The 17745-nt window shown below is 36.3% G+C and overlaps 1 protein-coding gene across 1 annotated transcript; it reads left to right on the top strand.

The window, feature by feature from the left end:
* Positions 1–370: 370 nt before the first annotated feature.
* On the top strand, positions 371–2508 carry LOC137721555 (transcription factor bHLH18-like). The gene is made up of 4 exons (XM_068460652.1): positions 371–406; positions 554–1162; positions 1393–1770; positions 1998–2508. Exons 1-4 carry the CDS (start codon positions 371–373, stop codon positions 2070–2072), a joined length of 1098 nt encoding a protein of 365 aa, XP_068316753.1. The 3' UTR covers positions 2073–2508.
* The last annotated feature ends 15237 nt before the right edge of the window (positions 2509–17745 follow it).

Genomic DNA, 17745 nt, shown 5'->3' with positions numbered 1-17745 from the left:
AAGTACCATTATAATGATATATAATAATATAAATAAATGACTAAGACGATAACTACAAAATTTTCACACGAGGGTATAGGAGGAGGACAACTAGTATAAAAGTGCAGTAGCAATATCACTTTCTACAACTCAAGAAAAAGGAGAAGGGTAAGCTTCCATATTTCTCTCCCTGTGAAATTAATCAATAGGGTTTCTTTAATTAAGTTCCATTCCTCAAGTTTCATGGTTAACATTCGGCTGCAACTTCTTGTTTCATGTTTTTTAACATAAATTGTAAACTGATGATACCTGACGGTGATTCTCTTGCTCTCCGGGATCTTCTTGTCACTAGATTTGATTAAACAGGGGGAAGTAGCTGAGCTGCATTAATATGGACGTATCATCAGCCAAATGGTTTTCTGAATTGGTAATTTTCTGACTTATAAGTTCTGAGAATACATATGGTGTAATAACAAAATACAGTTTAATTATTAGCAATCAAATATTGTAGCTTTTGTTATCTGCGAAGTATTTATATAAATTTATTGTAATATGTTTTTGTTCCAATTTGCAGGGAATGGACTACAGTTTCATTCCTCAATGCCACTTGAACAGTCTAGATGAAGGGTTTAATGCACATGATATTGGCACTGCCCTTGGGGAGAATTTCAAACAATCTTTCTCTTCTGAGAGCTATTCCTCTTACTCAAATTTGACAACCAAAAACGCCACAACCACGACGACCATTGCATCAAGTGGTGGTTCATCCATTAATGAGACTTCTCATGGCACCAGCTTTGAGAGGCCAGCCAAACTGCTCAAGACTAGCAGCTGGAACTCTAGCATCACAGAAAATGTTTCACCAAAGCCTTGCTCTTCCTCCTCCCAGATTCTTTCTTTTGAGAACTTGAACTCGCCACTGCCTTCCAAGCCTCAAAATTTTTGTAATAAATTTAAGCCTGCGTTGAAGCCAAAGGATGAGGCACCTTCCCAAATTAATTTGCAGTTTTCACATGCTCAAGACGATGAAGCAAAAGGCCGTAGCCAGGGCACTAAGAGGCCTTGCCCAACAAGTAGAACACCTTCACATGCTCAAGACCACATAATGGCTGAAAGAAAGCGGAGAGAAAAGCTCAGCCAGCGGTTCATAGCTCTTTCTGCGATCGTTCCTGGCCTAAAGAAGGTACCGTATTTTTCTTGACAAAGATGATCAAAACCCCAATTCTTATACAAATTAGTACATGGTTTATTTAACACTTTGACGACAAAGCATATATATATATATATATATGTCTGGTAAACATTAGCCATTAGCCCATTATCTTATAATGTCAACGAATCATAGAATGGACTCTAAGTATATAAATTAGGTATGTTTATTAACACTGTAATATTTCAATTTCTTGGCTATAGATGGACAAAGCTTCTGTTCTTGGAGATGCTATAAAGCATGTGAAGGAGCTTCAAGAAAGGGTGAAAGTGCTTGAGGAACGATCAAAGAAAAGAACTGTGGAATCCGTGGTATTTGTGAAAAAGTCTCAACTCTCCGCTGATGATGACACCTCTTCATGTGATGAAAACTTTGATGGTTGCGGCCCCGACGAAGCTGCACTCCCAGAAATTGAAGCAAGAGTTTCAGAAAAGGATGTATTGATTCGAATCCACTGCGAGAAACAAAAAGGAGTTGTGGTGAAAATACTAAGCGAAATTGAAAAGCTTCAATTATCTGTGGTTAATAGCAGCGTCTTGCCATTTGGGGCCTCCACACTAGACATAACCATTATGTCTCAGGTATAACTTGTCGGTTATAACATCATCGAGTTATTAATGTTCTTTTGCCAGACTTTTATGTTGCTAGATTGTAAATCTCAATGATTGGTTATGTTGATATTTTGTGCGACACATATTTACAGTAGCATCACAAACATATGTCAGAGTCTGGCAAGAGACGGTATCCAAACAAAATGCATATATCCTTTTTATAATTGATTAAATAAAAGTTTGCATTTCACCTGCAGATGGATGATGGATTCAATATGACAGTGAAGGATCTAGCAAGAAAGTTGCGAGTGGCTCTGTTGCCTTTCATGTGAGATGCCATATGGGGCAGATATTCTAAGGATTCTGTTTCTGCAACCTGCACATTATCCGAATTACCTAAAAGTTATCTTTTCCCAACCCTTTGCTACTAGCTAGCTACTTTTTTCCATTCCTGTGATGTGAGTCTCCCTTATTTTCTGACATCCCCCATTTGGGTCTTTATTTTGCCGTGAGGGTTCTTGCTATGTGTATTTTCTGGAGGGTTCTTTTTGTTCTTATTTTTGCGTGGTTGGCTGGTTGCTACCACGTTGAGTTTACCCACCTGCTGTGACAAATAAGGAACCCCATGGCCTGATTTTTAATATAGTTTTTTTAAGAGGTTAGAGTTTCATTTTTGAATGAAATATCTTTCTTCTATGTTTTTGGGCTTAGCAAAGGAAGCTCAAACTTGGTCTATTTTCTTTTATTGGGAGAAACAAACTTGGTCTATGTTTGAGGCTTGACTGTAATCAGTTACCCTGTTATGCACTATAACTACTTGTTTCATCTTCCTATCTTTTTACCACTATTTAGTTTATTTTACTCTTTTTATCTCTGAGATCTACTAATAAAATTTAATGTTATCTCATTAAATTATTAAATAGAGAAAGACTTGGCTCCTCAAGAATTTAGGAGGAATTCCTCCTTAAATTATCTCCAGGTCTATTCACAGTATTTCATGTTTATGATCGAAACCATTTATATTATAAATTACTATGTAAAGATCATCTCAACAAAAAAATCAATTAGAACTAAGATTGTTTAGTCCTCAAACTTTATAAAAACATATGGACAAATTCAATAAAGGCATTAGGAACCGTCTATCTATTTGCTACAATTGAGTGATTAAACAATCATAGTTTTAATTGTTTCTTTATAGAGACGATCTTTACCGACTGATTTATAAATGAATGGTTTCGATCATATTTACGAAGTTCTATGAATAGACCATGAAGTATTTTGATGACGAACTCCTCCTTAATTTAAGGAGTCAAGCTCTTCCATATTAAATATTAAATGGTGAAGCAATAAAGGTAAAATGTAAATAAACTTCAAATAGTTCACAATATATTTTTCAGAAATAAATGGAAATAAAAGCACATTCCTCTCTCCTATTAGAGGTGTAAACCATGTGGACTGAAGCAAAACCTACAAGTTAACTCATCATTTACAATTGAGACACAAATTTGGATCCACTGAGTTGACTATATATGAGCTCATCACTACTTGTTAATGTGGATGTAAATTTCCACTAAAGATAGATTGACAAAAATTACATCTAAGAAACAATATCGCTAGACTAATTGATGAACACCCGAGAAAAAAGAAAATGGTGCTCACCCAAGGGTCTCCAATGCATAAGTTAGAAAAAATTTAAAGAAACTGAACGTGAGAGAGTTCTGAGTGGTAAATGGCAATTACCAATCTCTTTGTTTGGTGGCTTTTTGTGGGAGAGACTCATCATAGGTAGCCGGCTAGCAGTGTTACAGGCCATGCTAGGTAAACATTAGTTTTATGCTAGTATGGTGTATACCTCACTGAAGAAATTATTGGGCAGCTTTATGGTGGTAGGCGTAGTTTTTGCCTAATATATCCGCCGAAGCAGAGGACACCCAAGGGAGACTTCGAAGAGTTGACTTTTGCCTCCTTGAGCTCAGGGAAGGACATGTGATAGGAATTTTACACCTAAAATACTTGCAAGAGAAACAAGGTTATTGTAGTATAATTTGCTCAAGCAAGGTCGTTCTCCACATGGATTAATTTAAATAGATTAACGTGAAATCAATTCCCAACTAATTAATTAAAACAAAGTTTTGAAAAAGATGATTTAATGACCTAAATTAAGAAAAACGAAATTAATTAAAAAGATTACTTAAAAAATGCAACTTTTAAAGAATAAGAAAGAAACAATTTTTAGAATTCAAAGTGAGAAAATACTAGGGTTACCCCGTCACCCCAACAATCCTACGTAGTTCTGCTAATTCCTTATGAATTACACGTGCATATTTTGAAGGTTAGGTTTTCCTAAAGTATGCCCTACTTGGAACCTCCAACATAGAATGTATATCTAACATGCAACATGTTCGTGGCGTCCAGATCAAATGTGAACATGCAAGACTCGTTAAGCTTTCTGAAAATCTTTTGAAAAACCATATAACCCATAAGAAGTGTCGTCCAGCCTAAGTAGCTACACATGTTAACCACAAGAAGCCTTAGGCCTGGTTTGACATTGAGGTGATTAAAAAAAAAAAGTAGGGATGAAAAAAAGCTGGAGTAAAATTTGTGTTTGGTAACTCTGTTTATTTTCAAAGTCACTGTCATTTTAAGCTGAAAAGTGGCAAAAAGTTGAAGCAACAAAATGCTGCTTCTCAAAACCAGCTTTTTTCAAGAGACGGAGTTGTTGAAGAATGGGTTTTTGTTGGCGAACACCTGATCTAAAACCCATTTGATGCTACATCTGACATTAAAACGACACTCCGGCATCTGGAATTGAAGTTGCGTGGTGGTGGATCCACTGCTATGGTGGCTGTGTGGTTAGAGAGAGATGAGAAGTAGATGGGTGGTTGGAGAGAGAGATGAGAAACAGACGGAGAAAAGAGATGGGCAAGAATGAAAAAGGAAATTTGGGAATGGGGAAGATGAGTACCAAACTCGGTGCAAGGAGGGGAAAAATAGAATTGAGGGTGGGAAAGGAAGACATGGGGATAAGGGAAATGGGGTGTGGATCCCACGGCCACACAAAATCCTCACATAAAAATAGTAATATTAAATAAAATATCATAATAATAATAATATAGTATTATACCATTTTTGGTCATTTCACATAGTCACAGCTGTTTTACATAAAAGTTTACCAAACACTATCATACCTTTTTTTTTTTTTTTTTTTTTCTCCCAAAAGCACTTTTACAAAATAAATTTACCAATTACTCTGCTGCTTTATTTCACAGCTGCTTATTCTCACAGTACAGTAGAAACGACTTTTTTTCAAAGCATAACAATACCAAACCAGCCTTTAGTCAATTTTAGGGACAACCCTCCGCCGAAATTGCATCAAATTACTTTTTTAAATATCCTAATGGTCACGAATCACTAAGACAAATGGATAGTTTAGAGCACAACGATTAACAATCCAAAACTTGCATGCATAAATTCATAAGAAAATTAAAAAGAATCTACATATTCTTGCTAAGAATCATGGCCTCACCCTACCAAAAAGGATTAGTTACGCATATTCATAATTAAAATCAAAAGAATTATATTAAACTAGAAAAAGAATGAAAACACCTTGAAAGTGTAAGTCTTGAAATCTTTAAGCTTTGCCCCAAATCTTCCCTCCAAAAATTGCATACGTTCTAGCCAAACCCTAAGTCTGCCAAAAGGCTTATTTATACTACTCTAAATAAAATTCTCTTAGTAAAATGTTTTAGAATAAAACTAGGAAACCTAATAAATTGAAATAAAATAGGAAACATAATCCTAAATTAACTTGGTAAATTCGCTCAGAAATCTGCACAGCCACGTTTTGGACCCAAATCAGCTCCAAAACTGGGCCAAAATAGGTGGATTTAAAGTTTGGACTATTCTGAACACTTCTTCAGAAGGTCACGAACCCATCTGAGATCATCTTGGGCTTCAAAAACTGCATTTAAGCCCAAAAACGTCACTTTCTAGCAACGTGCACTGTTCCTTTATTTAATTGCCAGAAAATAACCCCTCGGTAGAAAAATTCCAAATTTTGATACAAATAAGCCAAGAGGCATACGAACATCCTCCAATTTGAATCACTCCAAAATTTGTCCGTTTGGTCATGTTTTGCTCCAGAGGAAGTCAAATGTCCTATGTTGAAAATATAAAGCAAAGTATAAAAATTCTACCAATATAATTACCAAATTATACTAAAAATAGGGTAAAATATATAATATTGACTCATCAACACGGTTGCAGCAGTAGGGATATCATGGGCCTTGCAAGGAGACCTTGATATATACTTAAACTCGAAGGCCCAAAACCTATAGGGTTGGCATATGCTTAGCCTACTAGGATTTCGTATGCTATCTGCTCATGAGTTTAAGGGTAAATCTGTCACATTGAGCTAATAGTCCACGTGTCATTCTCCTTGAATGTGATTAATTTATGTCTCAAGAGTTATGATTTTAGACACACTTCCTAAACTAATCCATCCTTTACGATTGAGGTATACCAATCGGGGTTTATTGAGTTGAATATACACGAGCTCAGTCATAACTTGTTATGATTTAAGACCAGTGTTCTAAAATATATTTGTTACTTAAAATACAACATCTACAAGTATTACATATTTTTCTTTAGTGATTTAGTGAACTTGATGAAATGAGATGAAAATTCAAGCGGTTAAGAGTCTTTAGCACTTTACAAAATATTTTTCATAGGTCGTATTAATTTATAGTGAATTTTATGAGAAATAACGGTGTCAAACACATGGTGTAAAAAGTATTGTCTAAGTGTACACATGGAAGGCAGCTGGCCCTTTGGTTAAATAGAATGCTAAATGGCGGAGCCTCATTGACCAATAGTGAAAACAAAGAAAAAGGAGAAAAGGGTGAGAGTTTGTCAAGTTGGAATTGGAGTTAGGGGTGGGCACTTGGAACCTAAAACCGAAACACAAACCAAATAGGACTGCACAAAATGGTTCGATTTTGCGATTTTCAAATGGTAATCATACTTCGGTTTTCACATAATTTTCAACCACGCCCAGACCGCCTAGGTCGATTAGGCACCCGTTATGCTTCCTAGGCACCCACTTTATCTCTTCCCTCATTTTTCTCCCAAATTAATTAGGCTTAATCCTGGCAGTTGGTCTTAGCCAAACTCCTAGGCGGCCACCTAGATTTTTAGAATACTATTTTGGACACACTCATGTTAGACTCCACCCAAACCCAACACCAACCTATTTTACAATTTCTTCCAATTATCGGGTTCTATTGAGTTGAATATATACGAGCTCAATCACAACACCTTGTGATCTCAAACACACTCAGGTTGTAATCCACCCAAACCTGCACCAACCTGTTGGTTGACCCATAATTGTGGTTTGGCTCAATTTCCCACCCCCTTAATGTAAATATATTATTGTGTTAAAATAATAGTAGTAATGGTAACATGTTAAATAAATTTGAAAATAAAGACTTCGAGTTGCAAGTGGTTGATTTCTCTTGTGGTTAGGACCTTCCTCTTTAGCATACAATATCACTTGTAATAAAAAAACAAAGACTTGGAGCTATGAACCAGTTTAGACTCTGGCAAGAGAAAGGAAGCAAAATAAAGGTCCAGAAGTGGGAAAGGTTGTAAAAATGTGAGAACAAAGTCCCACATCGATAAGGGATCAAATCAAGTAAGGGCTTATAAGGTCTTCGGCTACTCCACATATTGCCAATTAGTTTTATGATGGAACCTCAACCTTCTTCATACTATTAGAGCAAGTTAGCCCACGTGTGATGCCTAACAGCCTCACATGTGAAGCCTAACGGCCTCACGTGCTCCACGTCTTGTAATTTGTGTTGTCCATATGTTAGGATTGAAAATTTGCCACACGTGGAGGGGTGTGTGAGAATGTGAAGAAAAAGTCCCACATCAGTGAGGAGCAAACTATGCAAGCATTTAGGCTATCTCCATATTGTCAATTAATTTTAAGGTCGAACCTCAATTTGTTTGAAGATTTAGGCTAAGGAATGAAGAGTCACTACCACCACCACCTCCTTACTAGGCCATTACCACCTTACAAAGATCATATAGAAATTATGTATCCTACCACCACCTTACCAAGGTCATCACCACTACTATAACCATCACCGTCACCACTTGCACTGTTACCCACCCCACCCTTGTCATTTCCACAACCATCAACACCAATACCATCGGTAGCATAGCATCACCTCCACATAACCCGACCCCACCATAATGACTGCCATACCTTCCCAGCTCTACCATTATTTCCATTACCTCTATCTGCCTCCCTTCTATTGCCACCACCACCACCCCTATTTAATCTTCAATTTTTACTCAAATATCTAGATAATAATGATTATAAGATCTTTGATGAAATGCCTTTCAAAAAGGCTAAGAAGGAATGTTGTAAAGCCTTATACAAGGATAGAATCGATGAAAATGGTGAGAGGTATAAGATAGCGAAAGATGAGGCACATAAAGTCATTGGAGAAGTGAAGATATCGACTTTTGACGACATGTATAAGTGATTAGATACCAAAGAATGACTGTTGGATATCTATTAACTAGCTAGAGCAAGGGAAAAGAAGACGAGCAAGGGAAAGGAAGACAAGAGACTTGAACCAAGTAAGGTGCATCAAGGATGAGAATGGAAATGTTCTACCTACGAGAACGTGGTTAAAGATAGATTGAGAGATTTTTCATAATCTTATCCATGAAGGACACAAAATGAGTACTTCTTTAGGTGAGTTGAGTAACTCGAAAGAGTGTAGAAATTATTCCTTCTACCGCCGAATCAGGAAAGAGGTAACGGTTTTAGCTTTGAAAAAATGAAGCATAGAAAAGCAATGGGTCCCGACGATATACCGATTGAAGTGTGGAAGGTCTTGGGAAAGATGGGTATAACATAGCTCATAAATCTTTTCAATACGATATTGAAAGCGAAGAAGATGTCAAATGAGTGGTGAAAAAGCACTCTGGTGCCTATCTACAAGAATAACAGCGTAATACAAAAATGCATGAACTATAGGGGTATTAAATTAATGAGTCATACAATGAATCTTTGGGAAAGAGTAATTGAGTATAGACTAAGGCAAGAGACATGGATCATAGACAATCAATTCGGGTTTATGTCAGGGCGCTCGACTATAGAGGCAATCTGTCTCTTACAAAGACCAATTGGATGATAAAAGATATGCATAATAATATGCACATGGTTTTTATAGATTTGGAAAAAAACATATGATAAGAGAAATTCTTTGAGGATTCTAAAGAAGAAAGGAGTAGGTATGAGTAGCATATACCCAAGTAATAAAGGATATGTATAATGGAGTAAGGACTGCAGTAAGAATTCTTGAAGGACACTAAAAGTTTTCCCATAACCATAGTGTTACACCAAGGCAGCTTTAAGTCCTTCCTTTTTTGAATTGGACTGGACAAGTTAATGAAACATATTTAAGAAGATAAGATAAGAAAATCGGTTAAGTTGGTTTGGATACATGAACCGAAGACCTACAGACGCTCTGGTTAGAAGATGCGACTATGAGATGGAAGCTCAGGGAAAAAGAGGTAGATGAAGACTTAGGAAGACTTGGAAAGAGACTTTAAGAAAAGGTATGAAGTACTTGTAACTAACAGAAGACATGACACAAAATCGAGCGCAGTGGAATTCTAGAATTCATATTGCCGACGACACTTAGTGAGATAAGGCTTAATTGTTGTTGTTGCTGTATTCTTGGAGAGTTGTCAAGTACTTGTCTCTGATGCTTTATACATCACCAAACTACATATTCCATTGACAAAATCTATAATTTCCCGTAGAAATAAGATTTTGCTTTTAAACTAATTAGTTGTTGAGGGACAATAGATTACAAGATCCCCAAGAACAATATACAACTAAATCTGTTTATAAATATATCTATTGCAGATCCAGAAAGAATTTAAAATAAGAAATATGGAGTGGTTCGGAATCAATTCGAATACCAAGTGGAAGAAATCATTAAGGTGACTGAAAGTGAGATTATACTGTAATCTTATCCATAAATTAACAACCAAATGATATCCTCCTTACATATAGGGTAATTATTACAAGTGGCCATTTACCACAATGATGAAAAGGTATTGTGTTCTTACATGACGGCGTAGGTTTGAATACTCTCAATAGCTAATCTAACATGATAACATCTAACTTACTAACGCTATCATTCGACTAAAAATACACACACACACACACACACACACACACAGGGTAGTTATACGAAAATTAGAATATTAATTTCCATTATTTGTGTAGGTATTTGGCTATTTATGCTTGTTTTCAGTATCTATTAATTTTCACATTGCTAACACCATTGCCAGTTCTGACTGCAGAAGCAATAATAACCTAAATTCAGAAAAACACAACGTTTAATGAATAAATCCTTAAAGAAGCATCAAAGTGGTATTGTTGCTGCAATATTGTCTTGTATTTCAAAATAGTTAACGTTGTCCTTGCATGTGCTGATTAAGAACTGAATGAACTGAATGGGTTTCTGAAAACTTGACCAAGGTGAGTTACATATCATATATCTTCTAAGGTATTGATTCTAATAGTGGGTCACCCATATTTGGATTAAATTCACAAGGAAATAAAGGGAGTTATTTAACTTTACCTGGTTGTGACCCCGAGACATCAGTAGTGGATGCCAATGTCATGTCGGGCGTGCAGGGGTGGTGGTGACCACACCTGGCACTAGTAGGTAGCGCTATTGAAAAGACTGATGACGCTAGTGCTTGGGAGACCCAGGGACCAACTGGATCCAACGAATTAGCTGGCCTGGGGTTCATTTCTGCTGGCTGTAGTAGGAGGCGGGGGAATCGAACGGGGTGCAGTCGTCACCGCCTTATGACTTCTAATAAGTTGTGACATCTGCACAATTAGAAAAATAAAAAAATTCAATGCATATATATGGTTAAACAACCAAATTACGATTCCAACATTCAAACAACCAAATTAAAACATTGTGTAGATTAGTGCAGATTAGGCAGACTACTTCGAACTGAAAATAAAAAGCATTGCCACAGAATTCACATTGTTGTCTGAAGAGAAACCACAAATTAACAAAATATGAAGGAAGAGAATAACAGTTAGATTTTTGCAACTGAAACACAAGAACTGATACACTAATAGAAAGAAGAAAAACATATAGTCCAACTAAATGGGAACTTTCAGAGAGTGGGTCGTACACCAGCCGGTCACACACAGGATGGCATTTATTTCTTCGATTGTTGATTAAACCAAATGAGGACTCTGCCATAAACATTTCATAAGCTTTCTTGAAGCTTGCATATCTTGTGCAATACAATAATATGGAGAAGTAAGAACACAACATAGCATGAGACTATCTGTTAATGGAAGAATCTAAAACTAGTTCTTATGAGCATGGATCTTCTCCATCTTGAAAACAAAATAAATTCAATAAAGTCTAGTACCCAAAATATAAGCTTAAGTCGAATGCTAAATTAATTTTTCAAAATGCTTTGAAAGTCAAGCTTATACTTCAAGCCATAATATTTTGTATAAAAAGGGTTAAGAAAGTAGTCAAAATACAAACTTCTAACCTTAATTCTTACAAATTGGGACTGACGTACAGAAAACGATAAATCTTTCACGCCAATGTTCCTGGAACATGTAAGTTGGGTTGAAAAATTATCAAGTATAACTAGAGAATATTTAAGACCTACCCTATAATTACAGACAAGAATGATCTTTTAGGGACACATAGAACATGAAATTAAGAAGAAAGAACACAACTGAAAACGCACTTTCAGATAAAGAAGCTGCAAAAAGTAGTGAGAGAGAGTGAGAGTTCCTTAGAAAAAAGAACCAACCAAGAAAATGCAAGGGTACTACACAGTTCACCAATTCCAACCAACACAGGTCATCAATTGTATCTGTGAAAAGTGTAGTCATGGAAAATGAAACTAACAGAGATTAACCCAATTTGATTTATTCATAATTAAGTCCCAATTCCAATCCCAATTTGAATCTAAAAACTGCAAAAGTCTCAGCATAATCTTACCCTAATCTGATTAAGTCAACAAAAATGCAACTAATAGAGATTAACCTAATCTGATTTATTCATAATTAAGTCCCAATTCCAATCCCAATTTGAATCTAAAAACTACAAAAGTCTCAACAATTAGAAAAATCAATGCAACAAAACATGGCAACTTTGAAGAACTAAATTTGTTGCTCGAGAACAATAATATGTGGTCAGGGAAGAAGGAAAACAAAGATTTGACATAGAAAGTAGGACCACCGTTACATGTTCAAACAAAACTTAAAGCTTGTTAAGACAATTTAGTTTTGAACGATTCCATAACAAAATCTCATCACAAAATTAGGCCTATAATGCTAGTAATACTCGAAGTATTATGATGTCATTGAGCACAATAATATGAGGTCATTAAGCACACCCTAAATTACTTGAAATAGTATGCACTGTTACAAAATATTTCGCCAAAAGACCCGAAATTGTAGACACCCAAATGATTACATGTATACGGATCTGTCTGTAACTAAAAACATGCACCAAAAAACTGCCATGTCATACATACATTCAATTATACACAGAGGTTTAATCATATACAATTATTATGTGTATCTTTCTAAACATTAGAACCCTAATTGTAGAACCCTGAAGTAGATTAGAACCCTAATCAAAGCAATTATCAAACCAAAGCAATTATTCAAAACATTAGAACCCTAATTGTAGAACCCTAATTCCTAATTTGACTAGAGTTAAGTAAATTGAAATTTACCTCAGAGGGAGAACGTTGTTGGAAGAGGAAGCGATAGGGTTGTCGGAGGAGGAAGAGAGATGGGGCTGTCGAATGAGGAAGAGAGAGTGCGAGAGAGAGCTAAGGGAGATGGCTGTCGGAGGGGGAGTTTATAGAGAGGAGAGATGAGGGGAAAGAGTTTGCGATTTCAATTTAATCCTAAGGTTATTGTGTAACGAACAGAAGATATTCGTCACGCAATAAATTCAAATTTTCGCGAAATTATTTTCGTGCGCACCCAATTTTCAGCTCATTGCGTGACAAAGAGTAATTAATTGTCGTGCAAATGCCATTTGCGCGACGAATAATATTTTGTTCGTCGCGTAATGAGCTGAAAATTTAATTTACCTGGGTAAATTTTTTAAAATTTATATTTATTCAAATAAAACTAATTTATTTATAACATAAGATAATTAAATTACAAAAAAATTCATTTACTATGTTTTACATGGCAAGTCGCAAATAAATTACATTGTTCATCATCTGAACTATAGTAACTTTCCCTATCGTCGCTATCTCACTTTCGGTCTCCCAATCCTCCTCCTCGATAACTACGTCACCGTCATCGTTCGGGCCCACTACAATATCGTATCACAAAAGATCATCGAGGTCAATTGTAATTAATTGAATCAATATTTCGATTGAAGACATTTCTTCTATTTGAAACGGTTATTGGATAAGATTTATATCTCGAAGTGTTTCCGCATCATTATCCATTGAAGATTCTAAACGTTTGTCAGTGGCGTTGTCGACGTCGTCGTCAGTTGGGTCTTGTTCTGGTATAGCATACACGTTCCTCTGATCCATCTTTTGAACAACTTTCCAACCTCTCCAGGCTTTATGGTCATCTAGATACATAATCTGTTTTGCCATGTTTGTCAAAATGTAAGGGTCATCATTGTACCAAGTTTTGTTAATGTTCACAGATAGTAAGACATGGCCAATTTTAACATTTCCCTGCCTATTAGGGTTTATATCAAACCATCAACACTTAAACATGATCACTTGGTATCGGTCTTTGTAAAGCAATTGCACGACAATCGTTAGTTTTCCATAGAAATCAATGTCAATACTTTCGCCTCTACTTGGGACATGGACACCGTTGTTTTGCGTACACAACTTGTCATCTTGTTCAATCCTAAAAAGCTTGATGTCGTTAACATGGCAACCCGAGAATAATTCAGCACGAATCATGCCGAATGTCAAGTTATATAACTCTTCACCATAAGTGGAGGAATTCGATGCTTTTAATTTATTCACCTAATATTACACAAAAACATACACATGTTAGTTTGAGAAAATTAAATACTACAATATAGATCACAAATACAAAACACTTATAACTTACATAGTCAAGAAACAACCGTGGAAACAATTCTCAGTGTTTCTTGGCATACAAATGTGACGGATGTTCTCGCTTCATCATCTTTTCATGCTCATCTAAGTATGCCATTATCTTGTCATAATTGTTCAGTATGAATCAATGTGTGTCATTTTTGGAAAATGACTCGCCTCGTACAAGATCTCCAAAGGGTCGTGCGCTTTGGGAAAAAAACAGAAAGTTTCTCCTTTCTCTCACCCCTGTCATTATTGCACTGAGGACGATCAAAAGTCGTCTCCACATCTTTTAAATACATTCCACGTAAAGTAAGTGACTCATATTGAACTTATGCCTCTATAATTGATCATTCCGGCTTCACCCTGTTGCGTACACTTTTTTTCAACTCCCCGAGAAGCCTATCAAAATAAAACGATGCTATACAAATTAGTAAGCGTGGGATAATGATGAGGATTATATACCTTTCTTTTGATACATTCAGCGTTAGTTGACAAGACGAGCAAGCAATGCCTTTTTGGGCAAGTGAACCATCACGTGGATCATACTTGTGAAGAAAGTTGGAGGCAATATCATCTCAAACTTGCATAAGACTTGGACAATTTCATAGAGAAACTGATTAACGTCCGTCTTTCACAACATTCTTGCCGTCAGTTGGGAAAAAACTCTGGACAACAACATGATTGGCTTCACTACATCTTCTGGCAATATGTGTAAAATACCCACAAGAAGTAGGCGTTGCATAAACACATGGCAGTCATGGCTCTTTAGTCCAACAAAGTTACCCCGGTCAACATTCACGTAATGCTCGATATTAGAAGCATACCTATCGGAAAACTTTACAGATGATACAAACTTCAAAAACTCTTTTTTGTCGTTTGGTTTCATGGAAAAAAAGCACAAGATCTCTTCTGGCTTTATCACTATCCTTATTCATCCATAAACCCCTCCGTATGCCCATTCTTTCCAAATCAAGACGAGCTTTGATCGTGTCCTTTGTCTTGCCCTTGATATCTAGAATGGTGCCCACCAATGTGTCAAAGACATTTTTCTCAACATGCATAACATCGAGGTTGTGTCTCAATTTTAGTTTCAACCAATATGAGAGCTCAAAAACCATAGGCTTGTGCGTCCAGTTCATATGTGTAGAAGGTCTGGTCCTACTCATTGTTTTCCCGAATAGAGCAAAATCCAAACAGTTAAGCTATTCCAAAATATGATCACCGGACCATTCTCTAGGTCTGAGGTGATGCTCTATGTTCCCGTCGAACTCTTTATCCTTTTCCCACCACTCGTGGTCCCATGGCAACCATCTCCGATGACCAAGGTAACAAACTTTTCCAGTGTGCCAACCAGATGTTACATCATCCTTGCATATAGGGCATGCCATATAATCCTTAGTGCTCTACCAGAAACCATTGCATATGTGGAAAAATCGTTCACAGTGCACATAACTGTTGCCTGCAAAGTGAACATCTTCCCAGTGGACCTATCGTACGTGTGCACACCGTTTGTCCATAAATCCTTTAGCTCATCAGCCAACGGCCTTAAGTAAACATCGATTGACCTGCTAGAATCATCAGTTATCAAAAGAGTCATCATCATGTATTCTTTTTTCATGCATTTTCAAGGCGACAAATTATATGGGAATACGAAAATCGGTCAAGTGTTGTGGTGTTGGTTTAGAACCTTGAACGGATTGAACCCGTCAGTGGTAAGTCGTAATCTAACATTCTGAGGATCAGCAGTAAACTTGGGGAACATTCGACTAAACTTTTTCCATGCCTCCCCATCTGCAGGATGCCTCATCAGATCGTCGTCTACCCGTTTTTCCTTATGCCAGCTCATGTCTGTGGCAGTATGTATCGACATATACAATCGTTGCAACATAGGTTTTAGGGGAAAATAACGCATGATTTTTGTGGGATCTTAGTCTTTCTATTCTGAGATGTCATTTTGAACCTCGACTCATTGCAAACAAGGCATTTATCCAATGCTTTACTCTTTTTGTAGAATAAAATACAATTGTTTTTGCAAGCATGAATTTTTTCATAACCCAATCCAAGACCATTCAACACCTTTTGCGCATGTCTATGGTCTTTCGGCAAACAATTTTGCTTCGGAAGCATTCTCTTGAAAACCCCCAAAAAGTAATCGAAACATTAGTTTAACATACTTTATTTTCCCGTGCATTAGTTCCACAATAGCCGTAAGAACGGAAAAGCTCTCGCACCCTGGGTATAACTCTTAGTTGGAATTTTTTAATAGTTTTTCATATTGTTCAAACTTTGCACTGTCCATTGGTGTAGGCACGTCATTTTCCCCATCCTGATTGGTGTTTGTCGATGCAAATCGAAAAACATCATTTATAATATCCATGACTTGTTCATTAGGATCCACAATAGGTTCAACATTGTCCACTTTTGTGGCATTTGAAGATGAAGCATTGTCTACTTGTTCCCTATGATGGTTCCAAGTATTATATGTCTCAATCATTCCGTTCCTTACTAAATGAAATCGCACATTTTCAATTGTCTCCCTTAACGTGTTGTTACACCTCCTCCAAGGACACCGGATTCAAGTTGCACTCGGGTTGTGTGTACGTGCAAAGTCAATAAAATCCTCAATTCCATCCAAGTATTCATCCGCACATCTATTTGGGTTTTGTATCCACGTCCTGTCCATAATTCCTAGAACCACAATAACAATACAACAATCACTACAACTTCATACAAATGATAGTGTCACCTTATGCCTCCGATGAGGGCCCTATCCCATTTAGGAATGCATAGTCATGTCACGTAATTTACGGCTACATCAGATTAGATTTCGATGTGGTTAAATTTCGGTAGCATATCGATACAATTCTTCAGGTGTACAACGTAGATATAAAATACCTAATTGCCATCCAAAGAACGTACATAGATGACAACGAAATCTACACAACCGAAACCTAATCCTTTAGCCATAAACTATGTGCCATAACTGTGCATTCCCAAATTGTCCAAATAATGGGACAATTCAAGAATTAATTGGACTGCAGTCACGCTTTTGCATCCATGCGCGAAATCCAACTAATCCTCAAACGGGAAACTAAGTTTTACTTATAAAAAAACAAGTATGAAGTTAATTTCAATTAACTTTGTACATCACAACACATATTTGTATGTCATGTACAAATTTAACAACATAAAATAAATATAATTTCACAACACAATGTAAACATCACAAACTAAGTTCAACATAATTTAATTAATTTGATATTTTTAAAAAATAAAACGAAGAAAATACCTTCTCAATCGTTCTCCACCAATCGCTAATCAGACATAATATCCTTGTAGACAACGAAATTAATGGCGTTACTATGAATTTACATTAATACTTTTACCCTAAGAAAAAAAAACACTTACCAGACACACCAAGATAGCTCGATCAACCTAGAGAAGAAGATGGAGGGAGTATTAGATGATAAAATTGAGAGAAAATGGAAATGACAGATGCCAGATTGAGCAAAACTGAAAAGGATGAGTGCAGAGGCTAAATCTACAATTTTTGTACAGTTTGCCTCTACACAACCTGAATCTAGATTATAAAGTTCACTTTTAGACGAATGATTTTGTGCTATGAACAAGGTCTTTGTCACGCAAATGTCCTTTGTGTGACTAAAATAGTCTTCGTCGCGCAAAAATTTACCATTTTTTTATTTTAGGAGAAATTGGGTTTTCATCCCTCTTTTTTCACCTCCATTGATTAAAACCTTATTCTTTTTCAATTTTTCATCAAGGTCCCTTGGTTTTAATAAACATCACTAATTATTTTAGTAA

This window comes from Pyrus communis, chromosome 16 (genome assembly GCF_963583255.1).
Source record: "Pyrus communis chromosome 16, drPyrComm1.1, whole genome shotgun sequence".
NCBI lineage: Eukaryota > Viridiplantae > Streptophyta > Magnoliopsida > Rosales > Rosaceae > Pyrus > Pyrus communis.
The sequence above is the reverse complement of the archived record's forward strand: the minus strand, read 5'-3'. Positions and strand labels throughout refer to the sequence as shown.